The sequence below is a fragment of the Strongylocentrotus purpuratus genome, unplaced genomic scaffold, assembly GCF_000002235.5.
Source record: "Strongylocentrotus purpuratus isolate Spur 01 unplaced genomic scaffold, Spur_5.0 spur5_scaffold_13, whole genome shotgun sequence".
Taxonomy (NCBI): domain Eukaryota; kingdom Metazoa; phylum Echinodermata; class Echinoidea; order Camarodonta; family Strongylocentrotidae; genus Strongylocentrotus; species Strongylocentrotus purpuratus.
In genome coordinates, this window is record NW_022145598.1 from 24,888,418 (window position 1) to 24,905,503 (window position 17,086).

A 17,086-nucleotide genomic window follows, 5' to 3' on the forward strand; every position below is an offset into this window, starting at 1 on the left:
AAAATCCCTGACATTTTCTTCTTAGTGAGAGATTTTTAAAATTTGATGACATTTGAAAAAACAAGATTTTTTTAAAAAGAATGGGTTCATAGTCACCTTCTTCAAATGTTTTTCTTGGTGACAGATTTGTTTAATTCAATGACATTTGAAAAAGCATTTGAAAAAAATAAGATTTTTGGTAAAGAATTGGTTGATAGTAACCTTCTTGTTCGGAGCCCTGATCGGCCACCGGAGCCTCTACAGTCTGGGGCATGACGGTTGCCATGGGCGTCACCATGGTAGTGGGCGTGGTCATGGTGGTGATGAAGTTGACACCGGTCTGTATTCTGGTAACAGCGATGGGGCGGATGCTGGCCGTCACTTTGGCAGTGCTCTGAGAGGAGGTGCCTTTAGATTGGCCAACGGACGAGGCGGGCGATGCCATTGGTCGGATGTTGGCAGTGGGCGGGGCCTCTTCCCTGGAAGTACTTTGGGTGTTAAAAAAAACAAGATTGTTATAGTTAGTAATCATTATTCCATAAGGGTTGGCAGGAAATGTTATCGCAATGCGTGGATAAGAGTGTACTATAAGCCATGAACATTTCTTTCCAAAACGGTTCTTTGTTTTTACCTGCCAGTTCCCGAAAATAACTGTTTCCCATATATAGTTTTAAATCATGCGGTTCACGCAAGAAACATTACTAAGACAGAGGATATCACGATCAATTGGGCCATTTACCAATCTCTTAATCCAGAAAATGTTTAATGATTGGCCTTAAATTTCAATATTTTTAGGGCAAGGCCACTTTTCTGTAGGGCACATTCCTATATTACAGCACAAATATGAAGATTTGGAAAGCGCACAGAAAATCTCCAAGGCCAATGAGAGGGGCATTGAGGCCAATCAAAGGGGCATCCACAGCCATGGCCTTGGTGGCCTTGGATTAATTTAAGCCCTGCAATGTGTGTATATATCTATCATTTTGACCACTCCATCTGCATAACTTTGTGACAATTGATTTCTACTTTAATATTTTATCAGGTTTCTCCCCCCATATAAATCTATAAAAGTGAGCATTTATATCTTTCAAAAGATTTTCACCTGGCTTGGGGAGAGAAAAAATAAGGTAGTTTAATTTGGATACCAACAATGATTTAAGGACAGTGACTCTCCCAAGAACAGTTAAGTATCGCCTTAACCACGATGTCATTTTACTTCTGATTTCTTTACATTTTCCATTATAATTGTGAATTACCAATTTTTGCAAATCTGTACACAAGTCTATACCTAAATATCTGAAATAATCATCAAACACCAATTTAGATTTCTATCCAAAAGAACACCATCTTTCTCATTTTTTTATCCTCCAATCCGAATCTTTATAAGACAGGGCCAAGACTAAAATCAATGTGGGAGATCAAATATCTTTTAGATTAATCTTGGAAAACTGCTTTGAGTCAAAACCTCACCTCTGCCTGTCCGATGTTCCCGATGTCCCTGGTTGACTGAGTAACGTCTGATCTGATTGGTCGATCAGGGGCTGCATCTCTCTCACCTGTTCCTGGTGCTGTTGCTCCTCAAGGGCTCGTTGCTTGGACAAGAGAGAACAAAGGATGTTAGTAATTCACTCACAGATTATTCTTCTGTCTACATCAATAACCCACTTCTTGTCAAGGCCAAAATTAAACTGATTAATCTTTGCGCAGCACAAAACATACAACCATAAGTAAAAGGGTATGAAAATCAGACTATTACTAAAATGATGGCAATCACTTAAGTCGATTCGACAACTAATGCTCCTTATTTTTCCCACTAAAAGACATTTTCAAGCCCTTTCGTTTTGAGGGAAATTCCAACTTAGTATCATCTTTCAAATGACGTTGGAATTTAAGCTTTTCATTTGTTGGGCCTGCAAATGGGACATACATGTAGTACCTTCAAGCATTATTTTTCAAGAAATTCCTTGAATAATGTGAGCACCAAAGTCGGTTGCCTAGCTACAGCCAGTGTAATATAAGAGTGACTTGAGCACATGATACAAAATGAATTTTTTTAAAAGACAGTGAAGTCACTTGCTAATTTCTAAACAGTACTGACTATTATCACAAATTCTGAGGAAAAAATAATCATTACCAGGGTTTGTCGACTATCCTCGAGCTCCCTCTGTAGTTCTTGGATGCGCCCTTCGTACTCCGTCTTCTGGGTGGCTTGGCTGCGTTCCTGCTGGTTCATGAGACCGCTGATTGCCGAGATCTCTCCTCTTAGCTCATCCATCTGACTCTTCAACCGGTTGTTCTCGGCCGTCGACTTCTCCTTGTCGGCTGAGACGAGAGGAAGGTAGATGAAAATAAAATGAAATCTTCGCTCAGCAACAGACACATGTAAACTTATCATTCCCAAATCTAGACTCTCAGCAGCTGAAAAACAAGTAGCTGCATCAAAGACTTGGAACAGCATCCCTCATTCCATAAGGGAAATTATGCATCTTGCCACCTTTAAAAGATCCCTCAAAAATTACATTTTCCCCCGAGTGATCTATGTGATCTACTTCCTGTGCACATTTTTTGTCCTCTTTTTTATATATTTGTATTTGTAAGCGCCAGGAGGGTTTAGACCTCCCAGCAAGGTCACTGGCAAGTGGTTATCTCATCAAATCAGCTCTCAATTAACATAAGAAAAAGCGGATCATGGGGAACCAATGGGTAGCGCTTAGGCATTGTTGGCTATACAGAGGGCGCAAGTAGCTACAAGTAGTGCAGTCCTGCTTTATCAAAAGTGCTATATGAATCCAGATTATTGTTATTATCATTATTATTATTATTTGTATTGTATGTCTTTGATCACGTACCACTGAGGTTATTGATTTTCTGCCTAACATTCTGCATCAGTTTCTTGGACCTCTCGATATGTTCCTCTTTCTCAGTGAGCTGGGTCTGGAAAGCCTGCAATTATAGAAAATAACATTGTTAAGGTAAGTATTAAGTCAAAGATCAACAATATATTATGTTATGATCATTTATCATAGAATGCATTTTTGAAGGAAAAAGACACACATAAGTGTACATGTACTTTTCAAAGGAAATTCAACCTTATAGAATTTTTCTCTTAATAATAACATTATTGGTATTAATTTTTTTTTAATAATTTTTTTTAGATCACTGTCTTATCCATAAGTTATCATAAACAAAAGTTCTGTCCTACCTTCAAAACTGATAATAAAAAAGAAATGAATAAAATACATTGTGATTGATTGTTTGTACATATCAAAGTATGAGATATCTATAATTAATGCATTGTAAATGGGAGATTTTCCATACCTTCAGTGATCTCTGATTGTAAATGACATATTCCTACTTGTTTACAAATTCTAACCCCCCCCCCCCCCCTCAAAAAAAAAGAAGAAGAAGAAGAAGAAGAAGAAGAAGAAGATGAAGAAGCATGATAAAGAGAAGGAGAGTAGACAAAGAAGAAGAGAGAGGAGGAAGAAAAAAAAAGAAAAAAAGAGTCTTACCTTGGCTGATTCTTCTGCTGACTTCAACTGAGTGTTTTGCTGAAAAGTCACGGAGGAGGCATAAAAGAAAACAAATTATCAAACATTTCATTAAAATTCACATTGGAACAAAACAGCTGTTCATGTTAACACATTTGTACTTCATACACTCTTTAATATAGCAAGCAGCTTTGATACAATCAAAATGGGCTGTAAGTACAGCCCCTTAAAGATGCTATGTCAAATTATGCAAGGAAACCTGTTTATGTACCTTGTAGACTTCACTGTCAGACACTATTGAGTGACTGAATGACATCTTTTTTTTCTTAGGTAATATTACATACATGTACATAAAATGAGCTGTAACAGGTACATGTACATGTACATGAGCATTTGTCTACATCAATAATCCACTACTTGTAATGGCCAAAATTAAACTGATTGAATCTGTACAACCATTCGGTACAAAGGTCTGAAAATCAGACTATTATTTAGGTGATTGCAATCATTTAAGTCAATTCGACAAATAATAGTCGTTATTTTCCCACTAAAAGCCATTTTCAAGCCCTTTCGTTTTGAGGGAAGTTTTAAATTAGTATTGTCTTTCACATACCATTGGAATTTAACCTTTTCATTTTTTTAGCCTGCAAATGGGACATACATGTACAGTAGTACCTTTAAACGCAATGTGATTTTTGGTACAACACACTTGGCTGTACCGTTCGTTCTCTGTACTAAATCATCATGATATACATTTAAATATAATAAAAAGCCACACATCACTAAAACATGTAGATCTAACAGATAATAAGACCTACTATTCAGAGAATATAAACAAATGCCATATATGAACAACTTCAGTTCCAAACATATTGTAGTTACCTCCTTGAGTCTTGTAACTTCTTCCTCTAAGGATTTGACCTTTGCCTCTGTCTCGGGGTCAGGCTGTGGGGTCGCAGTCTTCTCCTTATCGACCTCCTCTTGAAGTTTGTCCAATTGACCTTTGACCTCCTCATACTGGGCTTTGTATCGACGGCCGATTTTCTTCACCTGAAGAGGGAGTAAGAAATGATGAAGGGAATTTAACCTTCCTTCTTTATCTCGAAACTCTTCTCAATAGTGGTTGTTTTTCAAATCACTCTCTCAGTCCTTGTATTTATTTTTCACTCCCCTCCCCCCCCCCCCTCTCTCTCTCTCTCTCTCTATTCTCAATACTGGTTGTTTTTTCAAATCATTCTCTCTCTCTCTCTCTCTCTCTCTCTCTCTCACACATCCATGATCAACAGAATATCATTATCACTACAATCACCCTCCCTTCTGTCATAATTACCACAATGATTATCTCTACCACCACACAATTACCATTACCATCATTATCAACATCGCCACTGTTATCTTTTAATCATCCTTAGCAGCATCATCATCAAACTCATCACCACCACCACCATCATCATTACCATCACATCCATTATTATCATCATCATATCTATTGCCATCAATGTCATTATCACCACCCCCACACCACCATCACCAACATTCTCAGCATCATCATCATTATCATTATTGCCACTACATGCATATCTGATTCACTGTTGTCTTTAGTTTAAAGCATCATCATCACCATATCATCATCATCATCACTATCGCCCTAAATGTCTATACCACCACCACCACCATTCTCATTCTCCTCCTCCTACCCATCATAATTACCACCACCCCACCACCAACATTCTCAGCATCAACCTCATCATCATCATCAACATTGCAACTATCTGGTTCACTTTGGTTTTCGTTTATAGTCATCCTTAGCAGCATCATCATCAAATCATCATATTATCCTCCTCCTCCTCCTCCTCCACCACCTTCTCCTCCACCACCAGCACCACCACCACCAGCACCACCACCACCTGCACCACCATCAGCACCACCACCTCCTCCTCCACCTCCTCCACCAGCACCAGCACCTCCTCCTCCTCCTCCACCAGCACCACCATCAGCACGACCACCTCCTCCTCCACCTCCTCCTCCACCAGCACCAGCACCTCCTCCTCCTCCTCCACCAGCACCTCCTCCTCCACCACCATCACCAGCACCAGCACCAGCACTAGCACCACCATCTTTATCACCATCATCACCACCCCTATAATCTTCATCATCATCATCTCTCACTCTGCACTTACCTGGTTGATGGTCTTATCCTTGTTGACCAGATCATCCTGCTTGGCAGCAAAACTGGCCTTCACAGAAGCAATCTCAGCCCTGGTAGAAATAACAAGCAGAATATTAAAGGTACATGTAATACAAATTTTTGGTATGCAGGGGTCATGAATTTCGTTCAAATGAACATATTGGAAGCGTTATGCGATCCTACAATATTCAGTGATCGTTGTCGTGGTCGAAATTGAGTCTTAAGTTAAGAAATTGTAAATAAATAAACTCTTTATGTTGTATAGCTCCCTCTCAAGGTCAATATATTAAATAAGCTATAAAACAATGTTTCTTGACTAAAATCGACCAATTAGCTATTTCCGTTTGGAAATGATATATATATCACAACTACATATTCTGAGATTTTCAGGGTCGCAGCTACCATTGTATGGTCGTAGGCATTATTTGAAATTTATCAAAATTTACTGGGAGCACCAGTAAATTTTTATAGGGACTAAATTTTCTAGTGCTTATAATACATCCACAGGGGCATCCAAATGTATCAAAATTGTAAAGAATCACTTTCCAGCGAATTATCAAAATTTCCCCAAATTTTGTATTAACTTAAAAAAACGAATGTACTGCCCATTTCCAAGTGGAATTGAATAAACAGAGAAACACTAAACAAACAAAACGGCGGGAGTGTCATCAAAAGTTTTGTGAAACAGGGCCTGGTACGCAATTTTCTTTTCACACTTCAAAAGGTAATACCGATAGGTCATTCTTTGAAGTAAATATCATCTAACACATATCTACATAAAATGAATTTCAACCCCCATGACAAAAATTTGAAATCGGATTTTACAAAATCAATCCGTCCAATAAATGTTATTATTGATAATTTGAAGGGTAATAAATTACATTAAATGTAAGTACAAGCAAATAGTGACTAATACCTCTTGCTCAATTTCGATATTCACTAGTTGATAACAAAAAAGAGGAAAAAAAGAAGACAAAGACAATAATTGCTTACTTCAGTTTGTTTTCTGCAACTGTCCTCTCCGTTCTGCAAAAAAGGAAGATAAAGATAAATACATGTTCAGTTATTCCATGATGTATTAGAATTTAAATCATCATAATTGTAGAGGTGTCGTGGACGAGTGGATATGTCACCAGACGGTGGATCACAAGGTCCGCGGTTCAAGTCCAACCGCAGCACTAATGTCCTTTGGCAAGACATTGATCTACATTTGCCACTCTCCACCAAGGTGTTAAATGGGTATCCGGTAGGATGCGAAAGCTAATGTGCTTAGATTAGCAAGTGTGTGCTTGTAAAAATGGCGCCTGGCTGGAATGCTCCCCAGGGAGTGGAGAATGTGCATACATTGTGTGCGGGTAAGCCTTGAATCCGATGACCGGGGTAATAGTATATATATCTGTAAGGCGCTTTGATAGGGCCCTCCTGAAAAAGCGCCATATAGTTATAGAAAAATAGTTAGAAATAGTTATTATTATTATAATAAAACAAATCTTTTCTCTAAATTTCAATGTTTCTGACTGCTTCCATATCATACCTGCCAACATTTGAAAATAAGAATTAAGAATATTTAGCACGGTATGCCTTCGAAAATAAGAAATCACACTTGCAGTGGCAGTGTAACTGGCAATACGCAGTAAATCTGTACCAAAATATGTGAAACTCTCAAATTGCAGCACATTATAAAACAAGCTTAACTTGGCTTTAGCACAAAATAAATAAATATAATATATAAAAAAATATTAATTTTTTTTTTTTTTTAAATCAAAAAATAAAATTTTGAAAATTCTGAATATTATTCCGGATTTTCAGGTCCTAGAAATCCCCCAAAACTGAATATTCCGGATTATTCGGAAGGGTTGGCAGGTATGCCATATACATGTAAGACAATATTCAAGTAGGTTCTAGTCAAGTTAACTACAAGTGTAATAAACTGCAGTTGGAGTAAACATCATTGAAAGGCTAGGAACCATTTCTTTCAGAAAATACATATAACTCCACCCTCAAAAATAAATTTCCAGCCACTTTTGCAGCAGCAAGTCACATATTAAACTGAGATTTAAAAGTATTTGACTGCACATACAGCTGTATCTAAAACATCATGTGAAAAAAAACCCATTACTGAGACAAAGCCTGAAGCAATTAGATGAAATACTCACTGTGTAGAAGAGATGGTCATGTTCAGTTTAGAATTCTCCGTCCTAAAAAGAAAAGACAACAAAATTACAGCATATGGAAGGATAATGCATAAGCTATAATCTTCGAAATACATTTTACGATACATTTACAATATTAGGATATTTTATCAATATATATTTTTGATCATGCAACTTCTTTAACATTTTAAATCCATAATTTGTTTTACAAATGCAAGTATAAAGGATATGCAAATCATGATGTGCAATGATTGCACATCACAATGCCTATACAAAATGTTGATGAAAAGCATAAGCATGTACACCTGTATGGTGATGCAGAATACCTCAAAAAACCCTAATAGAATCAATAATTTTGGAAGCTAAATATCATTAAGATCAGATAATACAAAGGATTATCATTGATAATGAATGCAGTTTGTTATCAGTGAAAACAGTGAAGAAAAATGATCATAATCATACAAGCACATTGGTAGAAACCGAATAATCTGGAACAACATTTTAAAAATAAATTTATTTGAAGGTCAAGTGAAAACTGGCTAGTCGTTTATGGCATGCAAACTAGTTTGGGAAATAACTTTAAAATATAACAGTACTAAGCCCAGGGGGGTGTTTCACAAAGATCCTAAGTCAAACTTAAAAATTATGGAGAGCCATTTGCAGCCTTAAAATAAAATATATTCAAAAGTGAAAATTCAAGTATTTTAGAATTTTTATAAATTTCACATCAAGAACATGAAATCTCCTTGATAATAGAAAATATGAATGATTTGAATCAACAATTCATGCCTTTTCAAATAACTTATACAAAATATCTTCATAGATCCTAACGGCTTTCCATTATTGTTAAGTCCAACTTAAAGATAAGTTCAACTTTTGATCTTTGTGAAACACCCCCCAGATGAATCATAAATGGATGACAGATAGCAGAATTACCTTAGTTGTCCCAATTGAGAATTCACCCTGGATACATCAGCTCTATAAATGAAAAACAAATAATATTTACCAACACTTGTTAATTTATTCTAATGCATGGAAACTCTTAAGAAAACAATTTGTGTTATTACTGTAACTTGTATTCTTATAATGGGAAAAGATTTATCCATTTCGGAATGTTATTGAAATATTATTATATAACTCCTTCTGTAGAAATGTTGAATTCTCAACCATTTGATTTGTATATGGTTTACATGACGCAAAGGAAAATGTTATAAATATCAATTTACTACTTACGGCCAGGAGGAAAGAATGTGAAACAAACATCAGCCATCTCGTCTAAAATGTAGTACATACTTCTCAAAAATGAAATTTATACCAGGAATCAAAAATAGACCTTCATACATTATGAAAATGATATTTTTGCAGTGATTTACTGACAAAAACACTGCTCGAATTTCAGTGGTCCGAGTCAATGCAACGCACATTTAATGTATGTGCAGCAAATGAGCAAATGAGCTGTGAGTAAATTGTCTGAATGCCATTTTTTTGTGGTCATTTTACCTAAAGAGAAGTTATAGATTGTCTTCAATAGTATCATTTAAAACCATTCCATTACAGACTGTGGTTGGAAATGGCATTAATAAGTCACAATGAGCACAAACATACATGTATACACATTAGTATCTCTCGATCGATGAATCATGTCGGAACGAGTCTTTGAGGCTGGGGCGGGATGTCCCATACATATGGAACACCTGGAGGTGGGGGAGGGGGTAAATTTTGAATTAGTCCTCTAGCGTGCAGGGTGAATTCGTTTTAAAAACGACTTGTTGGAGGTTCAAACCACACTCTAATCTTTAGAAAAAATTGATATTGATCAAAAGTTAGATGGTTCCTCCATACAGACAAGTCTTCTTGCAGAAGGTTCTTTTCCGTACTATACAATTCATGTTATACATATAGGACATTTGGAGTTAGGGTGGGGGGAGGGGAGGGGAGGGAGGGGAGGGGAAGGAGTGGGGAATTTTTGATTGGTCCTCAAGCGCTCAGTATAAATACTTCTTTAAACGTCTTTGTGGAGCTTCAAGAACACTGTCTAATCTTTAGAAAAAATGATATTTGATCAAAAGTTAGATGGTTTCTCCAGAGCGGACAAGTCTTCTTGCAGAAGGTTCTTTTCCGTACTGTATATGTATGTGTAATACATACAGAAAATTTGGAGTTGGGGCGGGGTCGAGGGAGGGGAAAAGGGGGAGGGTGGGGAATATTGGATTGGTCCTTTAGCGCTCAGGGTAAATACATCTTGAAACGAATTGGTTGAGGTTCAAGAACACTGTCTAATCTTTAGAAAAAACAAAATTTGATCAAAAGTTAGATGGTTCCTCCATACTGACAAGTCTTCTGCAGACGGTTATTTTCCATACTCTACAAGTAACACATACAGGACATTTGGAACTGGGGTGGGGGGGGGGGGGAAGGGAGTGGGGAATTTTGGATTGGTCCTCTAACGCTCAGGGTAAATGAGTCTTAAAACCACTAGATGGATTTTCAAGAACACTGTCTACTCTTTAGAAAAAATGATATTTGATCAAAAGTAAGATGGTTCCTCCATAACGGACAAGTCTTCTAGTAGACGGTTATTTTCCGTACTCTACAAGTAACACATAAATGTACAGGACATTTGGAATTGGGGTGGTGGGGGGGGGGGGGGGTGGGAAGGAGGGGGATTTTGGATTGGTCCTCTAGCGCGCAGGGAAAATACGTCTCATAACTTGGTGGAGGTTCAAGAACACTGTCTAATCTTTGGAAAAAATTATATTTGATCAAAAGATAAATGGTTCCTCCATAGCGAACAAGTCTTCTAGCAGACAGTTATTTTCCGTACTAAACATGTTATACATACATGATAATTGAAGGTTTGGGAATGGGTAGCTTTAGATCGATCCGTTAGCAGTCTGAGAAAATGGGTCTTAAAACCACTTGATGGATTTTCAAGAACACTGTCTAATCTTTAGAAAAAATGATATTTTATCAAAAGTTAGATGGTTCCTCCATAACGGACAAGTCTTCTTGCAGAAGGTTCTTTTCCTTACTCTACGAGTAACACATACAGGACATTTAGAATAGGGGTGGGGGAGGGGGGGAAGGAGTGGGGGATTTCGGATTGGTCCTTTAGCGCGCAGGGAAAATACGTCTCATAACTTGGTGGAGGTTCAAGAACACTGTCTAATCTTAAGAAAAAATGATATTTGATCAAAAGTTAGATGGTTCCTCCATAACGGACAAGTCTTCTAGTAAATAGTTATTTTTCCATTCTCTACAAGTAACACATACAGGACATTTGGAATAGGGATGGGGGGGGGGGTGGAGGGAGTGGGGGATTTTGGATTGGTCCTCTATTGCTCAGGGTAAATACGTCTTCAAACGACTTGGTGGAGGTTCAAGAACACTGTCTAATCTTAAGAAAAAATGATATTTGATCAAAAGTTAGATGGTTCCTCCATAACGGACAAGTCTTCTAGTAGATAGTTATTTTCCATTCTCTACAAGTAACACATACAGGACATTTGGAATAGGGATGGGGGGGGGGTTGGAGGGAGTGGGGGATTTTGGATTGGTCCTTTCACGCTTAGGGAAAATACGTCTCATAACCTTGTGGAGGTTCAAGAACACTGTCTAATCTTTAGAAAAAAATGATATTTGATCAAAAGTTAGATGGTTCCTCCATACTGACAAGTCTTCTTGCAGAAGGTTCTTTTCTGTACTATACATGTTATACATATAGTACATTTAGAGTAAGGGTTGGGGGGGGGGGGAGAAAGGGGAGGGATTCAAAAATTTTTGGATTGGTCCTCAAGCGCTCAGGGTAAATACATCTTGAAACGACTTGGTAGAGGTTCAAGAACGCTGTCTAATCTTAAGAAAAAATGATATTTGATCAAAAGTAAGATGGTTCCTCCATAACGGACAAGTCTTCTTGCAGAAGGTTCTTTTCTCTACTCTACAAGTAACACAGACAGGACATTTGGAAGTGGGGTGGGGGTGGGGGGAGAGGGATTCAGGAATTTGGGATTAGTCCTCTAGCGCTAAGGGTAAATACGTCTTCAAACGACTTGGTGGAGGTTCAAGAACACTGTCTAATCTTAAGAAAAAATGATATTTGATCAAAAGATAGATGGTTCCTCCATAACGGACAAGTCTTCTAGTAGATAGTTATTTTCCGTACTCTACAAGTAACACATAGAGGACATTTGAAATAGGGATGGGGGGGTGGAGGGAGTGGGGGATTGTGGATTGGTCCTTTAGCGCTCAGGGAAAATACCTCTCATAACGACTTGATAGAGGTTCAAGAACACTGTCTAATCTTAAGAAAAAATTATATTTGATCAAAAGATAGATGGTTACTCCATAGCGAACAAGTCTTCTAGCAGACGCTTATTTTCTGTACTCTACAAGTAACACAGACAGGACATTTGGAAGCAGGATGGGGGGGGGGGGGAGGGATTCAGGAATTTTTGATCGGTCTTCTCACGCTTAGGGAAAATACGTCTCATAACCTTTTAAAGGTTCAAGAACACTGTCTAATCTTTAGAAAAAAATGATATTGGATCAAAAGATAGATGGTTCCTCCATACAGACAAGTCTTCTAGTAGACGGTTATTTTCCGTACTAAACATGTTATACATAAATGAGAATTGGAGGTTGGGGAATGGGTAGCTTTGGATCGATCCGTTAGCAGTCTGACAAAATGGGTCTCAAAACCACTTGATGGATTTTCAAGAACACTGTCTAATCTTTTGAAAAAATGATATTTGATCAAAAGATAGATGTAGATGGTTCCTACATAACGGATAAGTCTTCTAGTAGACGGTTACTTTCCTTACTCTACAAGTAACACATACAGGACATTTGGAATAGTGGTGGGGGGGGGGGTTGGGGTAGAGGGAGTGGGGGATTTTAGATTGGACCTCTAGCAGTGAGGGAAAATACATCTTATAACGACTTGGTGGAGGTTCAAGAACACTGTCTAATCTTAAGAAAAAATGATATTTGATCAAAAGTTAGATGGTTCCTCCATAACGGACAAGTCTTCTTGCAGAAGGTTCTTTTCTGTACTAAACATGTTATATATACATGATAATAGGAGGTTTGGGAATGGGTAGCTTTAGATCGATCCGTTAGCAGTCTGAGAAAATGGGTCTTAAAACCACTTGATGGATTTTCAAGAACACTCGTCTAATCTTTTAAAAAAATGATATTTTATCAAAAGTTAGATGGTTCCTCCATAACGGACAAGTCTTCTTGCAGAAGGTTCTTTTCCTTACTCTACGAGTAACACATACAGGACATTTGGAATAGGGGTGGGGGAGGGGGGGGGGAGAGGGAGTGGGGGATTTTGGATTGGTCCTTTAGCGCGCAGGGAAAATATGTCTCATAACTTGGTGGAGGTTCAAGAACACTGTCTAATCTTAAGAAAAAATTATATTTGATCAAAAGATAAATGGTTCCTCTATAGCAGACAAGTCTTCTTGCAGACGGTTTCTTTTCCGTACTCTACAAAAACACATACAGGACATTTGAGAAGTGGGGTGTGGGGGATTTTGGATCGGTCCTTTAGCGCTCAGGATAAATACGTCTTCAAACGACTTTGTGGAGGTTCAAGAACACTGTCTAATCTTAAGAAAAAATGATATTTGATCAAAAGTTAGATGGTTCCTCCATAACGAACAAGTCTTCTTCCAGAAGGTTCTTTCCTGTACTCTACAAGTAAAACATACAGGACATTTGGAAGTGGGGTGGGGGGGGGGGGGAGGGATTCAGGAATTTGGGATTGGTCCTCTAGCGCTCAGGGTAAATACGTCTTCAAACGACTTGGTGGAGGTTCAAGAACACTGTCTAATCTTAAGAAAAAATGATATTTGATCAAAAGATAGATGGTTCCTCCATAACGGACAAGTCTTCTTGCAGAAGGTTCTTTTCTGAACTCTACAAGTAACACGTACAGGACATTTTGAATTGGGGTGGGGGGGGGGAGGGAGAGGGATTCAGGAATTTATGATTGGTCCTCTAGTGCTCAGGGAAAATACCTCTCAAAACGACTTGATGGAGGTTCAAGAACACTGTCTAATCTTAAGAAAAAATTATATGTGATCAAAAGATAGATGGTTCCTCCATAACGGACAAGTCTTCTTGCAGAAGGTTCTTTTCTGTACTCTACAAGTAACACATACAGGACATTTTGAATTCGGGTGGGGGGGGGGGAGGGATTCAGGAATTTATGATTGGTCCTCTAGCGCTCAGGGTAAATACATCTTGAAACGAATTGGTTGAGGTTCAAGAACACTGTCTAATCTTTAGAAAAAACAAAATTTGATCAAAAGTTAGATGGTTCCTCCATACTGACAAGTCTTCTGCAGACGGTTATTTTCCATACTCTACAAGTAACACATACAGGACATTTGGAACTGGGGTGGGGGGGGGGGGGGGGGGGGAAGGGAGTGGGGAATTTTGGATTGGTCCTCTAACGCTCAGGGTAAATGAGTCTTAAAACCACTAGATGGATTTTCAAGAACACTGTCTACTCTTTAGAAAAATGATATTTGATCAAAAGTAAGATGGTTCCTCCATAACGGACAAGTCTTCTAGTAGACGGTTATTTTCCGTACTCTACAAGTAACACATAAATGTACAGGACATTTGGAATTGGGGTGGTGGGGGGGGGGGTGGGAAGGAGGGGGATTTTGGATTGGTCCTCTAGCGCGCAGGGAAAATACGTCTCATAACTTGGTGGAGGTTCAAGAACACTGTCTAATCTTTGGAAAAAATTATATTTGATCAAAAGATAAATGGTTCCTCCATAGCGAACAAGTCTTCTAGCAGACAGTTATTTTCCGTACTAAACATGTTATACATACATGATAATTGAAGGTTTGGGAATGGGTAGCTTTAGATCGATCCGTTAGCAGTCTGAGAAAATGGGTCTTAAAACCACTTGATGGATTTTCAAGAACACTGTCTAATCTTTAGAAAAAATGATATTTTATCAAAAGTTAGATGGTTCCTCCATAACGGACAAGTCTTCTTGCAGAAGGTTCTTTTCCTTACTCTACGAGTAACACATACAGGACATTTAGAATAGGGGTGGGGGAGGGGGGGGAAGGAGTGGGGGATTTCGGATTGGTCCTTTAGCGCGCAGGGAAAATACGTCTCATAACTTGGTGGAGGTTCAAGAACACTGTCTAATCTTAAGAAAAAATGATATTTGATCAAAAGTTAGATGGTTCCTCCATAACGGACAAGTCTTCTAGTAAATAGTTATTTTCCATTCTCTACAAGTAACACATACAGGACATTTGGAATAGGGATGGGGGGGGGGGGGGTGGAGGGAGTGGGGGATTTTGGATTGGTCCTTTTACGCTTAGGGAAAATACATCTCATAACCTTGTGGAGGTTCAAGAACACTGTCTAATCTTTAGAAAAAAATGATATTTGATCAAAAGTTAGATGGTTCCTCCATACTGACAAGTCTTCTTGCAGAAGGTTCTTTTCTGTACTATACACTGTACATGTTATACATATAGTACATTTAGAGTAAGGGTTGGGGGGGGGGAGAAAGGGGAGGGATTCAAAAAATTTTGGATTGGTCCTCTAGCGCTCAGGGTAAATACATCTTGAAACGACTTGGTAGAGGTTCAAGAACACTGTCTAATCTTAAGAAAAAATTATATTTGATCAAAAGATATATGGTTCCTCCATAGCAGACAAGTCTTCTTGCAGACGGTTTCTTTTCCGTACTCTACAAAAACACATACAGGACATTTGAGAAGTGGGGTGTGGGGGATTTTGGATTGGTCCTTTAGCGCTCAGGATAAATACGTCTTCAAACGACTTTGTGGAGGTTCAAGAACACTGTCTAATCTTAAGAAAAAATGATATTTGATCAAAAGTTAGATGGTTCCTCCATAACGAACAAGTCTTCTTCCAGAAGGTTCTTTCCTGTACTCTACAAGTAACACATACAGGACATTTGGAAGTGGGGTGGGGGGGGGGGAGGAGTCATGAATTTGGGATTGGTCCTCTATTGCTCAGGGTAAATACGTCTTCAAATGACTTGGTGGAGGTTCAAGAACACTGTCTAATCTTAAGAAAAAATGATATTTGATCAAAAGTTAGATGGTTCCTCCATAACGGACAAGTCTTCTAGTAGATAGTTATTTTCCATTCTCTACAAGTAACACATACAGGACATTTGGAATAGGGATGGGGGGGGGGGGGTTGGAGGGATTCAGGAATTTTTGATCGGTCTTCTCACGCTTAGGGAAAATACGTCTCATAACTTTTAAAGGTTCAAGAACACTGTCTAATCTTTAGAAAAAATGATATTGGATCAAAAGATAGATGGTTCCTCCATACAGACAAGTCTTCTAGTAGACGGTTATTTTCCGTACTAAACATGTTATACATAAATGAGAATTGGAGGTTGGGGAATGGGTAGCTTTGGATCGATCCGTTAGGGATTCAAAAAATTTTGGATTGGTCCTCAAGCGCTCAGGGTAAATACATCTTGAAACGACTTGGTAGAGGTTCAAGAACACTGTCTAATCTTAAGAAAAAATGATATTTGATCAAAAGTAAGATGGTTCCTCCATAACGGACAAGTCTTCTTCCAGAAGGTTCTTTCCTGTACTCTACAAGTAACACATACAGGACATTTGGAAGTGGGGTGGGGGGGGGGGGGAGGGATTCAGGAATTTGGGATTGGTCCTCTATTGCTCAGGGTAAATACGTCTTCAAACGACTTGGTGGAGGTTCAAGAACACTGTCTAATCTTAAGAAAAAATGATATTTGATCAAAAGTTAGATGGTTCCTCCATAACGGACAAGTCTTCTAGTAGATAGTTATTTTCCGTACTCTACAAGTAACACATAGAGGACATTTGAAATAGGGATGGGGGGGGGTGAAGGGAGTGGGGGATTGTGGATTGGTCCTTTAGCGCTCAGGGAAAATACCTCTCATAACGACTTGATAGAGGTTCAAGAACACTGTCTAATCTTAAGAAAAATTATATTTGATCAAAAGATAGATGGTTCCTCCATAGCGAACAAGTCTTCTAGCAGACGCATATTTTCTGTACTCTACAAGTAACACAGACAGGACATTGGAAGCAGGATGGGGGGGGGGGAGGGATTCAGGAATTTTTGATCGGTCTTCTCACGCTTAGGGAAAATACGTCAAATAACCTTTTAAAGGTTCAAGAACACTGTCTAATCTTTAGAAAAAATGATATTGGATCAAAAGATAGATGGTTCCTCCATACAGACAAGTCTTCTAGTAG

General features: G+C 38.4%; 1 protein-coding gene across 5 annotated transcripts in view; it reads right to left on the reverse strand.

The window, feature by feature from the left end:
- Nucleotides 1–17,086, reverse strand: part of LOC577828 (nucleoprotein TPR) — an 81,376-nt gene that overhangs the window by 23,828 nt on the left and 40,462 nt on the right. For all 5 annotated transcript variants that reach the window (XM_030983222.1, XM_030983221.1, XM_030983226.1 and 2 more), the window contains 10 exons: nt 8,748–8,789; nt 7,815–7,856; nt 6,652–6,684; nt 5,651–5,729; nt 4,353–4,520; nt 3,492–3,530; nt 2,829–2,922; nt 2,114–2,301; nt 1,450–1,571; nt 202–467 (listed from right to left, as the gene is read on the reverse strand). In XM_030983222.1, the coding sequence (XP_030839082.1) occupies nt 202–467; nt 1,450–1,571; nt 2,114–2,301; nt 2,829–2,922; nt 3,492–3,530; nt 4,353–4,520; nt 5,651–5,729; nt 6,652–6,684; nt 7,815–7,856; nt 8,748–8,789 (1,073 nt within the window). The remainder of the gene's footprint in view (nt 1–201; nt 468–1,449; nt 1,572–2,113; nt 2,302–2,828; nt 2,923–3,491; nt 3,531–4,352; nt 4,521–5,650; nt 5,730–6,651; nt 6,685–7,814; nt 7,857–8,747; nt 8,790–17,086) is intronic.